Source organism: Pogoniulus pusillus, chromosome 10 (genome assembly GCF_015220805.1).
Source record: "Pogoniulus pusillus isolate bPogPus1 chromosome 10, bPogPus1.pri, whole genome shotgun sequence".
NCBI classification, from domain to species: Eukaryota; Metazoa; Chordata; class Aves; order Piciformes; family Lybiidae; genus Pogoniulus; species Pogoniulus pusillus.
The window spans coordinates 30,223,487-30,243,782 of NC_087273.1; the positions used below are offsets into that span (position 1 = coordinate 30,223,487).

The 20,296-nt window shown below is 46.6% G+C and overlaps 1 protein-coding gene across 4 annotated transcripts in view; it reads left to right on the forward strand.

Moving 5' to 3' along the window:
- RIPOR2 (RHO family interacting cell polarization regulator 2) overlaps positions 1 to 20,296 on the forward strand; it is a 127,602-nt gene that overhangs the window by 97,587 nt on the left and 9,719 nt on the right. For 2 of the 4 annotated variants that reach the window (XM_064150105.1, XM_064150104.1), the window contains exons 9-18: positions 3,653 to 3,696; positions 5,001 to 5,126; positions 7,782 to 7,930; positions 9,720 to 9,849; positions 10,397 to 10,543; positions 11,910 to 12,599; positions 15,180 to 15,364; positions 17,223 to 17,391; positions 18,766 to 18,901; positions 19,849 to 20,010. In XM_064150105.1, coding sequence (XP_064006175.1) covers positions 3,653 to 3,696; positions 5,001 to 5,126; positions 7,782 to 7,930; positions 9,720 to 9,849; positions 10,397 to 10,543; positions 11,910 to 12,599; positions 15,180 to 15,364; positions 17,223 to 17,391; positions 18,766 to 18,901; positions 19,849 to 20,010 — 1,938 coding nt within the window. The remainder of the gene's footprint in view (positions 1 to 3,652; positions 3,697 to 5,000; positions 5,127 to 7,781; positions 7,931 to 9,719; positions 9,850 to 10,396; positions 10,544 to 11,909; positions 12,600 to 15,179; positions 15,365 to 17,222; positions 17,392 to 18,765; positions 18,902 to 19,848; positions 20,011 to 20,296) is intronic. The other 2 variants (XM_064150107.1, XM_064150108.1) reach the window with 1 other exon arrangement.

The following is a 20,296-nucleotide window of genomic DNA, read 5'->3' on the forward strand; positions in this document are numbered from 1 at the left end:
GCCTGGAGAAGAGGAGGCTCAGGGGTGACCTTATTGCTGTCTGCAACTACCTGAAGGGTGGTTGTGGCCAGGAGGAGGTTGCTCTCTTCTCTCAGGTGGCCAGCACCAGAACAAGAGGACACAGCCTCAAGCTGTGCCAGGGGAAATTTAGGCTCGAGGTGAGGAGAAAGTTCTTCACTGAGAGAGTCATTGGACACTGGAATGGGCTGCCCGGGGAGGTGGTGGAGTCGCCGTCCCTGGAGCTGTTCAAGGCAGGATTGGACATGGCACTTGGTGCCATGGTCTGGCCTTGAGCTCTGTGCTAAAGGGTTGGACTTGATGATCTATGAGGTCTCTTCCAACCCTGATAATACTGTGATACTGTGATACTGTTATACTGCAGCATATCCAGCTAACTTTAGGATCTCATTTAAAATCAAAGCATTCCTCTCCCCAAAGCTTATCTGTTCCTAGTCATTCCAGTGAAAGTTATTTTTGTTTTGTGCCCTCTGTCACTTATGCTGAAAGGAAGCCAACCTACACAGTGCTGTCAGGAAGCAGGGGACACACACTGTGTTTTTGTGACTAACTTTCTCCTTTTTTTTTCAGCCTAATCATTTTTCAAAATAAAGATAATAAACTTGCCAGCAGGCTTGGCTTACTGCTGAAGATTGAGCTGTTGAAATTAAACAGGCAAATCCAGCAGGGAAATTTAGAAGTGCCTGTGTGGAATCTATATGACCTGTATGGTGTAGTGGGAAGAGCCAAGAGAGCAGGAGGTGAAATGCCCAGTCCTTTGGCACAGGGAGGGCAATGCACTGGCCTGCTGCACCAGGGGCTCTGTGGCATGGAGCCCAGCACCAGTAACCACAGTCCACGCGTCCAGCATCTTGTACATGAGCTGATCTGTACAGGCTGCATCAGGAATGGTGTGGTCAGCAGGAGCAGGGAGGTCATTCTGCCCCTCTACTCTGCACTGGTTAGACCACACCTTGAGTACTGGGTTGAGTTCTGGGTCCCCCAGTTTAGGAGGGACATTGAGATGCTTGAGCGTGTCCAGAGAAGGGCGACGAGGCTGGTGAGAGGCCTTGAGCACAGCCCTACGAGGAGAGGCTGAGGGAGCTGGGATTGGTTAGCCTGGAGAAGAGGAGGCTCAGGGGTGACCTTATTGCTGTCTACAACTACCTGAGGGGAGGTTGTAGCCAGGAGGAGGTTGCTCTCTTCTCTCAGGTGGCCAGCACCAGAACGAGAGGACACAGCCTCAGGCTGTGCCAGGGGAGATTTAGGCTTGAGGTGAGGAGAAAGTTCTTGACTGAGAGAGTCATTGGACACTGGAATGGGCTGCCCGGGGAGGTGGTGGAGTCGCTGTCCCTGGAGCTGTTCAAGGCAGGATTGGACGTGGCACTTGGTGCCATGGTCTAGCCTTGAGCTCTGTGGTAAAGGGTTGGACTTGATGATCTGTGAGGTCTCTTCCAACCTTGGTGATACTGTGATACTGCGAACCTCAGGTGGCCTTACCACCTTTCCACGGCCATACAATGACCCTATCCCCTAATTACTTATGCTGACACTGGAGAAATCTCCCTTCTCCTCTGCCTTGCAAGCCCACTGGTTCTGCAGATGTGTGACATTTCAAATGGTATCCTAGAGCTTCCTGCCATGTGCTTAGGCTTCAGAAGCCACTCAGTTACCCAAAAGTTGTTTCCTATGAAAGTCCTTATCCCCTTTCATCAAGTCAGTGTTTAGACCCCTTAGGAATGCTGGAATGTGTCTCATACCCAGGAGAAGACAGTGACTTCATTCCAAGGGTAGATCCAGGCAGAGATGAACCATTGACTGTGCCGGTGCTGATGGACATTCTCAGGGTGGTATGCAGAGGGAGTTAGAGTTGGAGGCTCTCTCCCCCCTGAGCTTACTTTGCTCTTGCTTTGTTCTGTCACGGAAACTGAGGCTTCTCCTGGGCCCTCTGCTCCTGCCAAGGAGCTGTGGTCCCTGGGGTGCAGAGTGGGTATGGCTCCTGCCCTGTGTGTTGTTCCTCTGGAGTCAGAGCAGCTGTGAAAATGCAGGTGGAGGAGGAGAGGAGGACGGATCAGGGTCTTCAGCAGCAGTGAAGAGACTTCACCAGTGTGGTTGAGCTCACTGCTCACAGACCTTGGCTCTGGACAATATCCATGTGGAATTTTAAGATGTGTTTCCCTGCCCACCCTATCCACTGAGCAAAGAAAAGACAGTTTATTTCTCTCATGTACTTTGAGTGATGTGTCCCAACAGAGATCAAATTCTCCTACAAAAGCGTGCCTGGGGAGAGAGAAGCAGCAGCAGAGTGCTAGTAAGCTTAAATTATGTATAAACAGTACATAAATGAGAAAGGAATTGGTAATATGAGCTTTGTGCAGAGGCCTCTCTCTTCTGCTAAACAGCAAGATGAGCAAAGAAAGTTCTTTTCTGGTCAAAGAAATGGAAGAGGGGGATGAGCAGATCAGAGGCACAGGGACTGTATGCGGAGATCCAGCTGCTCGTACAGTCCTGCCAGCAGGACTAGTTCAGCTCAGTAGACAAAGCCAACCCTAGGGTTCATTGTACTTGCCTTGGTTTTAAGACACCCATATATGTTCAGTCATGGCATTTAGGGATTTTAGGATAAATGTGGCCCAAAGACTCCAGCAAGTTTTCTCTGCCTTCCTCTGCCACAACCTTCCTATGTGTCCTCAATATGGTTTATTCAAGGACTGCTATACTAGAGGCATAGTTTTAGGCTTGCCCAGGCAAAGCTGGGTAAATCTTTACACCAAAACAAGTGCAGTAGCTACTTATTGAGGAGATCTGTGAGAAGGGAGAGGTTCCTAGTTGAATCTTGTAGAAGAGAGGTTACAAGGCCAGGAGAGGGAGGGCAGCCTTCCTGGGACTTTGGCATGGTTTCTCAGGAAGCTTTCATTTCCTATGCAGAGTGACAATACAGAAATAGCATCACCACTTCTTAGCTTTGAAAAAATAGTTACTATGTTTTTAAAGAAGCAAACATACCCCACAAGGGCTGTGCTGCACTACCTCTTCCCTACTAGGGAAAGACAGGACACACCTCAAATGTCAGTCATGTTTTGTGAGCTACTTCCTACTGAGAGATACTCCAATAATACAGGAAGGATCATGTTATGGAAATACCAAACAGAAGGAGCCCCTCTTGTGTTTCTGTTAAGATGTGCTGAAAAGGAATTTGTGTTATAATGCATAGCTCAGTCTGATTAGTGTTAAGCTGGAAGCACTACATAGCAACCAGCAGCTTGCCTACATCTCACGATAGTAAGGGTGTTAGGCTGACTTTCTCAAGCCAGATGACATCAGGAAGCTGTTTCTTCTTTTCCTATAATATTATATAAAAAGGAAACTTTGAACTCTTCTAGGAAAAAAAAAAAAGCTGGAAAGAATAAACCTTTCCTATACAAGAAACCACAATCCAGTGAATTTTATACAAAACTAAGAAAATGGAAGAAAATTAGGAGGAGCCTGGGGTTATTCTTGGTGTGGAGGGCATGGAGGCAGCAGCAGCAGCACCCTCAGGCACCCTGAAGTACCCTAAACCCGGCTTTGCTGCAGCCTGGGCACTCAGCTGAACCCTGCTGCACTCTGGGCAGCCCAGGTCCCCCCACAGCTCCTCTGTGTCTTTTCTTTCCAGGTCTGGCTGGCTTTGCTCGGCTCTGCCCAGGAGATCAATATGAGGTACGTCTGCGATGGTTTATGGTTTGTTTAAGAGCAAAGGAATCAAAAGGTGGGCAGATGTCTGCTGCCTTTTCACATCAGCACCCCAAGAAACAGTTATCCTTTTTCCTGTGTATACTCTGAAAAACTTCTCAGTTATGTTTATGTCTGCCTGGGTCAGAAGGTCTGTTAGAAGACTTGAAAATTGTTTTCAGAGCACTGAGTGATTGATATATGAAGAACTAAAAGCTTGCTAGCTTGCTTCCTCCCTCCCTTCCTCCCTCCCTTCCTCCCTCCCTTCCTCCCTCCCTCCTTCCCTCCCTCCCTCCTTCCCTCCTTTCCTCCTTCCCTCCCTCCCTTCCTCCCTCCCTCTTTCAAGAATCTTATTAAGGACAAACTTTTCTAATTCCCCTCAAAGAAACCTCATATGCTTCATCCCATGCATGAAAAGCAAATTGAACATATCCTTGCTAGCATCTTTACTGGATGCTTTAGGGTTTACTTCATCATGAAGTAGAGCAGCAGAAAGGCACAGAATAACCATTTCCTGAGGCCCAGATATAAGGCTGCATCAGGATCTCCAGTGACAGCAGTGTTCCAGTGGAGAACATCAAGGATAATTGGAGATGGATTACAGTAAGTGTCCAGCTTCTAGGCAGAACAGAGATAACCCTACCAGAAATTCACAGTGGCTTGGTACCAGATCCCCCCAACTCATGCTTCCCAGCTGCCTTGGTCATTGTTTCATTTGTTCCCACTCTCATTCCCTGTGACAGATCTCTCACACCTGCCAGCAGTGTGTGCTTCCTCTGCAGGGCCAATTAGTTGGTGCAGGTCTCCCCGTGCCAGCACCACAGCCCAAAATGGAATAAATGGAATTGTTGCTCTTACTGCTTCAAATAGTGCCCCTGCACCACGGGTCTCATTCATTTCCATCATCAGCCAGCCAAAGCCTTGCAGCTGGGAAGGCCTCTGATAGGAGATGGCTAAAAGCTCACCTGGCCTCACCCCTGCCTGGGAAGGCAGCAAACCCAGCAAACTGTAGACTTGAGAAAAGCTCACAGGTACTTTCCTCTCACCCTCCCAGATCTGCCTCCCTCCCACACACCCCCACCCCTCCTCCACTACAGAATTAAAAGAGTGGAGAGAGGCAGAGATTCTGCAGGACAGACCTTTTCCTTCTCGCTCCGTGGGAAGCAGAAGGGCAGCACCTACACCACTGACTCCTCCACCCTGCTTCAGGCCCTTTCAGTGATTTTGTTTCTGATAGTTGTTCATCATGAGAGCAGATTTCAGAAGAAAATGAGAGGATTTTGATTTTTCAGATTTTCATGCGTTATGGCCGCCAGAGGTGGAAGCTGAAAGGCAAAATAGAAGTGAATGGTAAGCAGAGCTGGGATGGAGAAGAAATGGTTTTCCTCCCTCTCATCGTTGGACTGATCTCCATTAAGGTATGCAGGCTGACTCCTTTGCCTGAAAGAAAGGCAGGAGTCGAGAAGCATCATAAGTATCTCCAACACACCTACTAGAGTGAGGCACTAGATATACAATCTAGGTGATACAAGACTGCAGTCAGTCTGGGAGTCCTGTGGGAGAGGTTGTCCTAATGTTCCCCAGTCTGATGGCGTGGCCACACTGATGTGACCAATTCCAGTTTGGGGTCTCCCAGTTTAAGAAAGATGTTGAGATGCTCAACTGTGTCCAGGGAAGGGCAACAAGGCTGGTGAGGGGGCTGGAGACAAGGAGCACCTGAGGGAGCTGGGATTGTTCAGCCTGGAGAAGAGGGAGATCTTATTGCTGTCTACAACTACCTGAAGGGAGGTTGTAGCCAGGTGGAGGTTGGTCTCTTCTCCCAGGCAACCAGTGACAGAGCAAGAGAACACAGTCTGAAGCTGCACCAGGGCAGGTTTAGGCTGGATGTTAGGAAAAAAATCTTCACAGAGAGAGTGATTGGCATTGGAATGGGCTGCCCGGGAAGGTGGTGGAGTCACCATCCCTGGAAGTGTTTTAAGAAGACTGGATGTGGTGCTCAGTGCCATGGTTTAGTTGATTAGATGGTGCTGGGTAATAGGTTGGACTTGATGGTCTTGTAGGTCTTTTCCAAACTGGTTAGTTCTGTGGTTCTGTAACCTTTGCCTTACTCTCCATCAGTTCAGGTTATGTGTAGCAAAGGAAGGGAACAGTGAAAATCTGTTTGCTAACAGTGTTCAGGAAAACAGCAGGGAAAAACCCCAAACCAAAAAAATCCCACTACCCCTGACGTTGTTAATACTGCCCAGACAAGAGACCAGCATCTGTTGATCTGGAGGAATACACACATCTCTCATTTGGACATAAAGGGTCAAACTGGGCAAAGCTGGAACAGTCCTGCGGTCCAATATCACCACCCAGCACAGAACAACAGCACTACAGTGTGAGATAGCAGGGCTGTGAAGTGCCTGCTTGCAGTGAGGTGGGGGCTTGTAGAAAAAACACTCAAATTTTTGGCAGCTTCTTAGAGCACAGCACTTCCCAACATTTCTTAATGCATGCAGCCTCTCTTACCCTCTGACTCTATGCCATATCCCCAGGGAAAGAACAACCTTTGCAACTCCTAGTAGTCAGCAATGACTTTCCTCTTAAAACAGAATCCTTCCACCTCTTCTCGGTCTCCTTTTTGCCACAGGTCTCCCCACACACTTATTTCTGGCCTGAAGTCCCTGTGCTTTCCTTTCAACCAACCTCCAGCCTAGGGATTTCCACTCCCTGACACCTGCCTAGAAATTATTATTCTCCAGCTAGGCAGCTCAAACAGAAGAGTGTCTTGGAAGTCTCACAGGAAATGTCCCACTAAGACACTGCAAAAACTTGATGAAAAAGTGCAAGTGATTACAAAACCACCAACAAAAGATACCCAACTGTGTGAGACAGGAGGTTTACATAGAAAGTCAAAGCTGTGACACAAGGTGAATCACTCTCCCCAGTCTAACAGCATGGATTGAAGGTGGAAGGTTAGGAGGTGACCTTTTCTTATGTCACATAAGAATCCCAGTGTTAATGTGTATACTCCCAAGTTCATATGTATATTCTCACCCCTTTTTGGACCATCTCAAAGAACTTTCACACAAAAGGTTCAGGAACTGACTTCCAAGCAAACAGGCAAAGGTTTATTTGTGTAGGAGCTGCATAGACAACTGTCTGAATTTTCAGGAAGCTTTATCTTTGAGTACAGATATTGCTCTACTATAAAAGCATATAAGGAGGTGGTTCTTCACCAGTAGATCCATGCAGGTCCTCACCACAGGCCATCATAGATGCAAACATGGCTCCAGACTTACAGGAGGCAAATATGTAGAAGAGAGACCTTATTGCTGTCTACAACTACCTGAGGGGTGGTTGTGGCCAGGAGGAGGTTGCTCTCTTCTCTCAGGTGGCCAGCACCAGAACAAGAGGACACAGCCTCAGGCTGCGCCAGGGGAAATTTAGGCTCGAGGTGAGGAGAAAGTTCTTCACTGAGAGAGTCATTGGACACTGGAATGGGCTGCCCGGGGAGGTGGTGGAGTCGCCATCCCTGGAGCTGTTCAAGGCAGGATTGGACGTGGCACTTGGTGCCGTGGTCTAGCCTTGAGCTCTGTGGTAAAGGGTTGGACTTGATCTATGAGGTCTCTTCCAACCTTGGTGATACTGTGATACTGTGAGAGCTCTTTTGGGAATTACTAAGTAGGCCAGCTGCATCAGGAGTGACCCTGTCGTGAAAACTCTTCCTTGCTGAGAGAGTGCTGAATGGGCAAATATCTAATATGCTTTCCTTGTTCTCACTCTTCCTTTGGGCTCTGATTACGGTCACCACAAAAGGCCAAACGCAAGACTGGGCAGCCCCTTGGTCTGAGCCAGTATGGTTTTTCTCTTCTGACATCCACTGAAGAAAATGTAGATGCAGGATCATAATGCAACTATGAATTGATCTTATTTTTTAAATTAGAATTTCCCTCTAAATTATGAGGATGCAACAGACATGGTCATATTTGTCTGGTGTCCAGACCAGACAATCAAAGCTACATTTGCCTTGTAATTAAGGATTGCAATGCCTTGCACGGTCCTAGATAACCTGTTCTTGTCTCCTGCAGGTCACAGAAGTTAAAGGACTTGCTACTCACATCCTTGTGGGAAGTGTTACTTGTGAGACAAAAGACCTGTTTGCAGCTCGGCCTCAGGTGGTTGCAGTAGACATTAATGACCTTGGCACAATAAAGCTGAACCTTGAAATCACCTGGTAGTAAGTAGAGCTGGGCAGGTGGTTGGGTGGGTGGGTTGGTTGGTTGAGCAAGCAAGTGCAAAAATTCAAGCAAAGAGAAAAGGGCTCTTCTCTTGGTTTTGCTCTCTGCTGAAGTATATAGGGAAGAAATTGTGGCCCAGGTTTCAGAGATGAGAAATAGTTGCTGGTCAGCCACAGGTTCCCTATGGCAAATGGGGTTGTGTCAAGCTTATTGCCTGTGCCTAGTTACAGCTGGTGAGCACTGAAGTTGAGGCATGTGAAGCAGTAATGACAGATCACAGAAGTGCCTAAAGTGTGTACTTTTCCTCCAAACCAAGAAAGGGACATCATTGAGTCCTCATATATTCATTGCATCTGTTTTAATGTCGGTGTAAAATTCATTGGAGTTGCTCTGGGTTTGCACTACCACATCTAAGTTCAGAAGTTGGGCCACCTTTAACAGCTGGCTTTGAAGGGGTTCATGCACCATGAGGGTGGTGGGAGGTCTGGCATCATTTGTTCTGGGTGTGGTGCTTAGGGACATGGCTTAGTGGTGGAGTTGGCAGTGTTGGGTTTGTGGTTGGACTCAAAGACCTTAAGTGTCTTTTCCAACCTTTCCACCTGGCAGAAAGGGATCTAGGGGTTGTAACAGGCAGCTGAATATGAGCCAGCAGTGTGCCCAAGTGGCCGAGAAGGCCAATGGCATCCTGGCTTGTATTAAAACTGCCATGTCCAGCAGGGGTAGAGAAGTGATTGTCTCCTTGTACTTGGCTCTGGTGAGGCCACACCTTGAGTATGTGTTCAGTTTTGGGCACTGCAATACAAGAGTGATGTGGAGGTGCTGGAGCAGGTCCAGAGGAGGGCAAGGAAGCTGGGGAAAGGCCTAGAGAATAAATCTTATAAGGAGCATCTGAGGGAGCTGGGGCTGGTTAGTTTGATAAAGAGGAGGCTGAGGGGAGACCTCATTGCTATATACAGCTACCTGAAGGGGTACTGTGGAGAGGCTGCTGCTGGGCTCTTCTTACAAGTAGTTTGAGACAGAACAAGGGGCAATGGACTCAAGCTGAGACTGGGTAGGCTTAGATTGGACATTAGGGAAAAAATTTTCACACAGAGAGTGGTCAGGCACTGGCATGCACTGCCCAGGGAGGTGGTTGAGTCACCAACTCTGGATGTGTTTAAGGGTCGTTTGGATGTGGTGCTTAGGGATTAAGGTGAATCTTGTAGAGTAGGTTTGACTTAGTGATCCTGAGGGGTTTTCCAGCCTGTATGTTTCTGTGATGCTTTGGTCAGCATAGGTAAGCTGATGGTGTTGGGATTCAAGCCCATTTCACATGGCACTTTAATAAAGCTGCTAACTGCCATTTCCAAGAAGCATTGATGCTTTTAGCTTTTGCAGTTGCGTGCTTTTTCCTGTAATGCAATAAACATGAAGCCAGCAGTAACAGCCACTGGTTTCCTTGATAATGCAACGGCTCTGCTAATCACAGAGCATCTTTCTCATTAGTATGTGTGACACTTGGCAACTCAAATCCAAGAATACTTTTTATGTGAGAAGAATAACAGCAAACTACGCCACGTAAATGATTTCTGAGGGTAGAACACTTTCATCGCAACTGAAAACCACACTTCTGAGCTGCTGTCTAATTAACAACGTTTGCTTTTAAACACTTCTGTTCAAAAAACCTGCTACCTCTGGGTTTTGATGTGCTAATAAACCACCTTTTCAAAAGTCTTTTCCATGGACCTGAAATTTCTCCTTGCTCAACCTAACAACCATCATTATTTTTTTTCTGTTGTGTGTCCATAGCCCCTTTGATGTTGAAGACTTGACCCCATCTACTGGAAATGTCAGCAAGACATCTGCTCTCCAGAGGAGAATGTCCATGTACAGCCAAGGCACTCCTGAAACCCCAACTTTCAAGGACCACTCATTCTTTGTAAGCTCTGTTCAGCTTCATGTTTACGTAATGACAAGCCCTAGAGCGGTTCGAACACTGCAAATGCTTCATTGCTTTACACATCTAAGCTTTTTTATCCTGGCTCCAACAGGTTACCCTTACAAAGTGCTTATAAAGCAATGCATTCCTAGCTGCTAATCCTAAAAGAAGGTGACTGTGATTCTGGCATCTTTGAAACTGTGTGGCCAGCTATTGCATATGTATTCCTCACTCCTGGCTGCTGCAGTGATTCAATAATCTTTATGAAATGTGTCTTCAATTTGTGATAGCAGTTAACCACTGTAGTACCAAGTATTTTTTACTGTAGCCCTTGATAATATTTGCCCCTGTGCTGAAGATATCCACAGGGTGCTCCTGCAGCTTGCATGAGTCCAATTCTGATTGCTTAATCAGGACTGTGTATAAACCAAGCAGGCCATCTGTACAGATAGGAATTTCACATCCCATGCCTGTAGTTTAGTGCTCTGCTACAAAGCATTCACTTCACTTGCCACTCCTCACACCCTCTTTGCTTTAATCGTTGAAGAAATGGCTGCATCCTCTGCAAGACAGGCCAAAGTTGGCAATCTTAGATGCTCTGCAAGACACTTTCTTTGACAAGCTTCGTCGCAGTCGCTCTTTTAGTGACCTGCCATCGCTCAGACTAAGCCCAAAAGCAGGGCTAGACCTATATGTGAGTTCTGTTTTTTGTTTGGGGAAGGACTTTCTCACTCCCTGTGTGGCATCTCTGTTCCTGTGCATGCTACATCTGTTGCTCTCTGTTGCAACTCACTCATTTTGCTGACTGATTAAAGGGGAGAACATGACTGTGAGCCCATGCTGCTCACATTAAATCAAAATTCCTCTTGGTTTATACAGGAGTAATGATCAGAAGCCAACTATCTGTGAGTGGAGAGCAGGGTAAGAATACAAGCCAACATGGTATTCTTGAAAATCACCTGCCTCACTGACTGATGTTATAGCATTTGCCTAGTAAATATGACTTTCAGATACTAGAAGCATGAGCATGTTGAGGGAAAGAAGAAATGAACCTTTGAGTGTAATTATATCTAGGGGGAAAAAGTCTGCTAATAGCTCTGGGTAAAAAAGGTTCAAGTTTTGGATGCTCTAACTTTAGACACCTTACCACTTACCAACACATGAATGCCTGCAGTTCTTTGCAGCAAACTGTCAGCAAAATAGTAGTTGCCTTTCTTATGTGCTGTGCATCTCCATGAATTGGCTTCATAACAAGGCAAGATTTGGATTTGTAGGTCTGATAGGCAGGTTCTGACTCCTACAGTGGTTCCTTCCCTGTAGGGCAGTCAGAGAGCTAAACATATGCATATCCTGCGGTCATTTTTTGGTTGTATACTCTGGTTTTGCTTCCTAAATGACCAATGCCCTGATCAAGGTGTCACCACACAATTCTGCTGTTTCATTTTGGCAGAACTCGTGTTGAACAGGACTCCTATGTAACTCATGTTCAACAAGCATTTGGAGATACCCATGCTACATGCAGAACGTGCTCTCAGCAGAAAAGAAACAGCATAGCATTATCATCACAGTGATATTACTGTGTGTAACAGTGCCATGGCACTAGAGAAACTTCTGGAGGAAGGGTATTAAACTTTAGGCATTGCTACTTTAGAAGTCAGAAAAGGAATACAACAGGTATGAAAATGCAGACAAGGTGGCTCAGATGCAACCCCATTGAAAAGAGATGCTGAAGGAACCAGAGCAGTACACTGGAAACACTGTCTGAGGGAATATGGCAGGGTGAGCAGAATTTGGCCTTCTGTTCTGGAACTCACTTCCTCAAGCTCTCTGCTTACTAGAGAGGTGCTGAGCCCAAGTGTCCCAGCAGTGTTCCTGCTGAAATCAGGAGCCATGCCAGATGAAAGGAAAGTTGGATTAGGGGTATCTTTTCCATCTCCCAAGTCTTGAATGGCTCTTTAACCTTTTTCCTTGCACTTTTCTTTCCTGGGCACGTACTGTAGGACTTTTTTCTCTTTCCAATGCCACACGTGAAATGTTTTCTCTCTCCATTATCTTTCCAGTCAAATTTGCCTGATGATGTCTTTGACAACGGAGCAGTGACCACTGAGAAGCGACCTCTTTCCTTCACCTTTGGCGACCTGCCTTATGAAGACCATGTGCCCCCTGCTAGCTCAGCAGAGTCCTCTTCCGTTCACATCAGCTCCAGCCCTGACATCACGGCAACTGCCACCCAGCACCAAGCTCTCGGCTCCTCCAAGAGCTCAAGTCTGGACTGCAGCAGCAGTGACTCTCGCAGAGACTCTGTGACCGAGGCAAAGGACCTGCCCTCTCTGGGAGAGGGAGCAGTGGCTGAGAACAAGACCGCCCCCAGGGCTGCTCCTGAAGTTAGCCGAAAAACCTCTGACGCTGGGAGCGATCAGGTCTTCATAGAAACAAGTGTCCCAGTGTCTCTCCTGCAGGACACGGATGAAGGCTCAGAGCTCAAGCCTGTGGAGCTGGATACCTACGAGGGCAACATCACGAAGCAGCTGGTAAAACGGCTTACATCAGCAGAGGCACCCATGACCCCAGAGAGGCTGCCCTGTGAGGGATCAATTAGTGGGGAATCAGAAGGATATAAGTCCTACCTCGATGGAAGCATTGAAGAAGCCTTGCAAGGGCTTCTCTTAGCTCTCGAGCCTCATAAAGAGCAATATAAAGAGTTTCAGGACTTGGACCAAGAAGTGATGCATCTAGATGACATCCTAAAAGTGAGTACATTTTCAGAAAATAATGCTACCCTAAGGAAGATCTCAGTGGGTAGAATTTCCTCCCCTTCCTCCCAAACATCAAAGTAGGGGTTTTGGAGATCCATAAAATTCTGCAGTAGCAGTAGATCTGCTCCTGCTCAAAGCATCCCTTCAGAGTGTTGCGTCTTTAGATCTGACATTGGCAATATGCTTACCATAGCCTTGTCTCCTCAAGCAGTGGACCTTTTAATCTGATCAAAACCTGGGGGGAAGAGAAAAAGGTGCAGTGGCAGAGTGGCAATTAAGCTGTACCCTTCTCTTCAGGAGCCACTTGCGAACCCATTGCTTGTCTTATACTGGAGATCAGATTGTAGCCACTCTTCTGCCTTTGAAATCTGTGGGTAGCATCCTCAGCTGGTGTACTTTAGCAGACTACCTCTGAGCTCTGTGGAGCTGTGCAGACCTACACCAGCTGAGAATCAGGCCTTGTAGCCATAGAAGACAACCTTTCTATATTACCAAAGGGATTTAGAAGCACAGATCTCACTGAAGGCTGCCATCCCCCCATTGCCTAGGCTGCTTCTGAGCCTTCTGTTTGTTCCCCCATCCACATTTAAAAGGAGAGACATCCTGACATTACACCAGGATGGGCAGAAAGAAAACTAGGAAGTCGAAAACTAGGAAGAGGAGAAGAGATTTGCATGTGTGTTATTAATGTTTACCGCTGATCACTGTGACTCCTGTCTCCCCCATGAATAATGACTCATGATGCATTACTGTGCCAAGAGTATTGGGAATTAATCATTTCAAGTGCTTCATATTCATACGCAAGTTTGCCTGCTCTAGTCACTTAAGCATCACCATTAAGAAACATGTCTGAGGAGGAAAGAGGAAAATATTTCTCCTTCAGTGTTATCTTTTTACAAAGAAACTGTTAACATCCTTGTTTCCCTGGGTGTTGGCAGCTGCATGGTACTTGCCCAAATTAACTGCTTTTTTGACAGCTTGCAGCCTATTTCTTACACTGTTTTCCAAGGAGGTTCAACCAGACAAAGTTACCAGGGCTATTATTTTTTTAACTTTGTGGGTGCTCTGCAGAGAAGTTAACTATCCAAACAGCAGAGGGACAGTGGAGACTGTTTGTTTACACTCCTTTTGCCAGAAGTTGCAAAGTGACAGGCATGGGGTGGGGGGGGAGAAGACAGCCATGTGCAGGCAGGATCCCTGCACTCTCCAGAGAGACATCTCATCTGGATCTGCTTCTGTCTGCATTTCACCTATTCATCGCCTTGCAGACCAGCACAACAACTGCAGCAGCTCTGCTGGGTTCCCCACACAAAGAGGTTGAGCTGGAATCCAATTCTCTCTTGGCCATAGTAGATGGGTAGAGAAAAGGAGAAGCCCACTTGTTGCTCTTTGCTTTTCCCTGAAGAAGCTGCACTACCTGCCCTGAAAGAAATAGTAGCCAAAACCATTGGTGCTGTGGAGGAAGCAGCATCCAGCACCCTCCTCTGTCACAGACCTGTTGGGAAGTGCATTTGATCACTGTATGGCCAGTTGAAGGAGTCAAGCATCCTGTGTCACCAGCACTGCTACTGTGTGAAAGCAAATCAAAACCAGAACTCCAACTCCCCTCACCTCTGGGGGAGCTGGTGCTGAGTCTGAACTTGGATATCAGTGTGTTTCTTTCTACTGAGATAAAATCCTGGCTCTTGCCTGGAACTGGAAGATGTGGCTTGTGTAATGGCACTGGTGACTCCTGCTTGGTTCTGATCAAACAATCACACAGTGCTAAAGGTGTTTAAGTCATTGCACAAACCGAGGCAGGTGATCCCTCAAATTACATCTGATCGTGCAAGCTGGCCCTGGAAGCAACTCTGTGAGCATGCCTGGATGAATCACCACATAGCATCAGGGCCTTTGATACTTCCTACAGCAACAGCAAGACTTCATTCCAGAAGTGAGATGGAATGGCTTCCCCCCTCTCTAGCACTGTTAATTTCTGAGTTACAATACTGCCTTTCTCTGTCACCTAGGAATCTGATGCCTGACTGGCTTTTCTTTGATAAGCCATATGGCTTAAGAGACCACAAAAGTCTTCTCATCCTCAAAAATAAATGTGACCAAATTAATTCCTGGCTAAGGTCCACTGGATTTACACCTGGAAAAAAACTCGTTGTAGTGCTACCAGATTTTGCAAACAGAACAGCACTTACAGAATGTGCCCTCCTCTTTCAACTAGCAGTGCACTGATTGCTGTCTTTGCTTCTGGAGGGTGCCAAAAGCTGCATCACTTACATTCAAAGCCTCCTTCTCATTCCTATAAAACACATCAAATTTTGCCTTTCAGGATTTTTCCTTTGGGATAGGATGGGGAGGAGGAATGGCAGGAGTTTTTCCAGTTCTCAGCCTTTTACTGTATGTGCTATGAATATGAAGGTTTGAAATGAAACACCCAATAAAGTGAAGTTTCAAAAATAAACTCAAGAATTTGAAATTTTTAAAAGTTTTATCCTTTTTTTTTCTCCCCTCCCCCCTCCTTTTTTTCTTTCAGTAGTAACTAATATTTGGGGTTTTCATTGGTTTGTTCTGCCTTTGCAGTGCAAGCCAGCAGTAAGCCGAAGCAGGTCCTCCAGTTTAAGTCTAACAGTTGAAAGTGCTTTAGAAAGCTTTGATTTCCTGAACACCTCTGACTTTGATGATGAGGATGGTGGTGGTGTGGAGGTTTGTAATGGTGGAGGAGGTGCAGACTCGGTATTTTCAGATACTGAGATTGAGAAGAATAGGTAAGTTTGCAGTAACTGCCAGCTGTGCTTATGCCAAACTGATACCCCAGCTCTTTGTTGCTAACAGGGCATCCCGGTGCACACATTATTCAAGGAAGACTGACTAATCTTTACTGAGTTGACAGGGTCAGAGGGCTCCCTGAGGCGGCTCCATACAAAATTTCAGCTTCCAGGATAATTTTTTACCCTGTTCAAATAAATGCAAAACTGTCCTCCAAAGGAGAAGGATAAATTAAATTTAAGCTGACATCAACTCTAGCAGAGCCTCTTCCTTGACATTGGTTTGGACCTGGCTTTCCTTGGATGTAATTACTAATTCCTCTGTGGTTTTTTCCTCCCCCCTCCCTTTGTCTTTTCTCTCTAGCCGAATGAGTCTTTGCAGTGGATTAAGCTTGTCAGTAACAGTAACACAGGGCCAGATTTAAGCAGCATGGTGTAGGTTTCCTTTGGAATGTAAGAGTGATGACTGGTACTCTGTTCATGGCCCCGTGTGTTACTTGCCCTTCTTTCATCACCTTTGGCCTTTCTCAGAAAAACACAAAAGAAAAGAAAGAAAGAAAAAAAAAAGAAGAAGAAAAAAAAAAGTTGTGGTGTTTGTGCCGTGGTCTGCCATTGCTGTGTGACTTTAAGGTGCTGTGTTTCAATCATTAGCTCCTAAAAGCATGTTTGCATCCTCGAGGCTGACGTGGTGCCCAGCAAGCACACAAAGCAGCAGTGGAGCTGGGGGAAAAAAAGAGCAGAAAGTGGTTCCCTTGCACCCCACGCTTTCCAACCAGGGAGCTGTACTTCTCACACCTTATTGTGGCCTGTGTAAGGACCACTGTGACTGCAAACAAGCAAGCACTACGTAGTTCCCATTGTTTCACTGCATATCCTCTTTCCCTGGTGGGGATAAAAATCTGGCTAATTGCATTGCTTGCTAAATTGGCACCCTGAGTCCAGCTCAGTCTGTCTTGATTTAAGGATCTGTCTTAAACCAGGCACTCACTTGAGCATAAATTTAACTTGAGCAGCAAAAAAAATTGAGTTAGTTATGAGCTGGCTTAATAAGCAATGAAAGTAGTTTGAGTTAAAGTAGAAGTGAAAATGTCTTTTTTTTCCTCTCTGGCTCACCCCCAGACAGTGTAGATTCCCACTTCCATTTTTAGATGTGTAAGTGTGTGATCAGTGTAAAGCTTGCAAGTGTTGAAACTCCTGCACTTGCAGCCAAATCCACTTGCCATCTGGGGGCTGACCTCGGGCTTTGCATTTAGACGCAGGGAGGACTGTTTGTACACCAAGGCAATGCTGGAAATAATGATTTAAAACACAGCGAGACTAGCTTTGTGCTTTTACAGAAACAACTGGCACGTCAAGCTGCACCCATCGTGCCTAAAACAGCAAATGAAAACATCATGTCTCATGCTCCAGCAGTGGTTTCCCTTTCCTTCTGCAGTGAGCAGTCCGTTTGTCAGGAGGAGCACTCGGAAAGCACAGAGATGCTCTGAGCAGCTCAGTGCTTGGGGTGGCACAAATTACAGTGGTGACTGGGGAGGTGATTCACCAACAGATGGGAGAAAACTGTCACCACCAAGGGAACAGAACTGGGTTAAAGGGGCTTGCCTTTGAGAACGTCGATTGCATTGCTCAAGGCAAAGCACCCAGGGCACAGAGAGCTGTCCCTTCAGTCGGTGCAGCCCTTCCATGCCTGATCAGGGCAGCACTGCTCCTTGGCGATATGATGTGTTCATCGTGAGGTTTCTGTCTGCTTGCAGCTCTTCTGCTGTGTTTGTTGCCCATCACCCTGCGTGAACGTGTGTGTGTGTGTGTGTCTGCTGCAGTGGTTGGCCCTGCACTGACCTCCCTCATCCCTCCCCAGTTACAGGACCGAGCACCCAGAAGCCAGAGGCCACCTGAGCGAAGCTCTCACAGAGGACACGGGTGTGGGCACCAGCGTAGCCGGCAGCCCCCTGCCCCTGACCACGGGCAACGACAGCCTCGATGTAACCATAGTTAAGCACTTGCAGTATTGCACACAGCTCATTCAGGTACTAGGCCCAGCATATTTGGGGCATTTAGTTTGATTTTTCTCCTGCAGGCACTGGTGTGGCTGCTCCATGAGGTGTCAGCAGGCCAGCGAGGGCAGTGCAGTGCCTGGGGGGCAGCAGGAGTGCAGGGCTGGGACCATCATCTTGCTAGGGTAGGAAGGTGACAGCCTTCATCCTCTACCAGAGAAGCCTTCATCATCCTCCTGCCCTGGCCCATCCAGAGCAGACCTGATGCACAAACTGTGGGACACTTTGCAGGTGTAACAATGCCCAGCAGGACTGGTGGACAGCACAGCAGATGGCAGGGACAGCCTCCACGCTGGGCTGTAAGCTTTCCCTGTCTTTGAGGTCAGGCCCCAGCTAGGGTAGTCTCTGCCTTCAGAGGTGAACCAGAAGCCCACAGCTCAAGGGCAGAAACCAATTTCTGCATGTGATCTGTCTGCAACACAGAGTAAAGCAGCATGTGGCAGCCCCCATCCGGGACACCAAAGCTGTCTGTGCACACAACTAAGTAGCACAATCTTTTAAAGGGTATTATTTCAGAGCCCAAACACAGCAAATGTGCCATTAAACCTCCAGCAAGCAAAGGCATTGGGGTCTTCCTGACAAAATATACCACAGCTTCCTCTTTGTGATTATTTGATTCTTTCAGCTTAGGTACCATTAGTTTTCCAAAGGGCCCATGACAGCTATGCAGAATGATTCTGATTCTGGCACCCTTAGTGCTGAGCTGGACACTGCTGACTTACAAGTGTGAGAAAAAAAGGCAATGGTTTAAGTGCAAGAGTACAAGGTAAATATGCAGCTGCAGGAGGTGAGCTCAGACTCTGTCCACACACACAGAGCAGATTTGACATGAACAACATTGATGTGGACTGCTAAAAGTAATGCACGTGTCAGCAGCAGGGAGGAGACACCAAATTAATAAAGGCACTTGGGTAGTTGATCAGAGCTGAAACTGAGTGGGGAAAGAGTGATCCACGGTCTGCCTCCAGGCAGGTGTGTCCTGGAAGTCCACAGCCTATGTTACATGAATGTCAGACTAATCTTTTCTAGCTTAAAGGCTTATAATGATGGATTCCTTTAGCTTTGCAGTGTGTAAATCAGCAATTACTTATGCAAATGACTGCTTGGATACTCAAGTGTCTGGATCTGGATGTCAGGGTTAAAGATACAATCAACTAGGACCATAAACATCCCAGAGACAAACAAAACTTTTGACGTTAAGAAGCTCTTCTGGCTCCAGCCAATGCATTTGCCATTGCACTTTTTCAGGTGCCAGATCTTTTGGAAGGGTTTTTTTTTTCTTCTGAGGTTTTGGGGGTTCTTAAGTTTAGTGACTCCATTTCCTCTCTTCCCATTTGTCTTCACCAGCAAATTGTGTTCTCCAGTAAAACACCATTTGTGACGAGAGACCTCCTGGATAAGCTGTCCAAGCAGATCCTAGTGGTGGAGAATATTGCAGAGATCAGCACTGAGAACCTGGGAAACATCACCTCCCTTACTGATGGTAAGAGACACGTTAGAGAGGTTTTCTTCTGAAAAGGGCTCTTTTGGGCACATGTGCCTGCTGAAATACTTGTTGAGCAGAGCTCACCAGGACTGCAACAGATGTGGTAAGGGCTGACTCATGGTTATCAGCAGCAATAGCAGTCACCAGAGTTGGTCAGGGGCCTTATTGTCTTCAGGGCTGGTATCCAGAAATAAGCAGGTGAAAAAAAAAAAACCCAAACAAAAAAGGACATCTTGTTTTGTTTGAGGTGCAGAAAATGCAGATGGGTCACTGCTGCAGTGAGGTGAGGATGCTGCCACCTCTGAAGAGCCATATTCTTCCTCTACTTCTCCTTCCTGAGAAAAGGCAGGACCTGTCTTATGCTATCAGAGACATAACACAACTCCTTGAACATTCTACCTGGTTTTAGTCACCTCTGTAGAGACTTACCTAGATATTATTCTTCTTGTTGCATCTACTTTAGTAAGTTGTAAGAGCCTGACAAACACCTAGTTACATTGCATCACAAGCACTCTGGCAGGAGAGGTCAATACAGCATGGTGTACTTCCTTGGTACACCTCAGAAAACTGAGGCACAGGTTGAGTGACCTACCCAGGACCTCAGAGCAGTGCTACAACAAGGAGCAGTCTGCTGCAGACCACTTGCAGTATTCCCCTGATATTTTGTGGTATTTAAAAGGATGAGACATCAGTGCCCAGAAATGGAACAGAAGCAAAATTTCTCACATCCTACCATGGGACACAGAAGGGAAAAAAAAACACATTACAAAGCTGAGGTGAGCACATGGTTCATGCTCTCTGAAGGTCGTGGCACAGGGTGACCCACCAAACTGTCCATCAGTGAGCTGGGGTGAGAGTTTTTCCTCTCATATCACTTTTCTCTCTTCTAGAAGTCAGTGCTTGCAGTATGGCTGTGTTTCATCATTCTGTTTTTTCTCCATCAGCAATTCCAGAGTTCCACAAGAAGCTGTCACTGCTGGCATTCTGGATGAAGTGTACTGGCCCTTCAGGAGTGTATCACACATCTGCAGACAAGATGATGAAGCAGCTGGATATCAATTTTGCTACCACTGTCAATGAAGAGTGTCCAGGGCTAGCAGAAACAGGTACCACCTGCTGCAAAAAAATGTGTCATCAAAATGGAGAGGAGTTGTGTACTGGGCTTCAATCAACCTTCTTTGCTCTGGTTTCCAGCTCCTTGGAGGATTATCTGGCCATGGCTCTATCTCACTTGAAAATTAGTGCTACAACTCTTGACACAGTTTTGGCCTCACATAATCAGATCAGAACAGAAGTAGATGAGGTCAGCTGAAAAGAAAATCCTATTTAAAGGTTTCTGAGCTAATCAGAAAGTAAGTCTGTTCCCAAATGCAGATTTGTAAGTGACTCAGT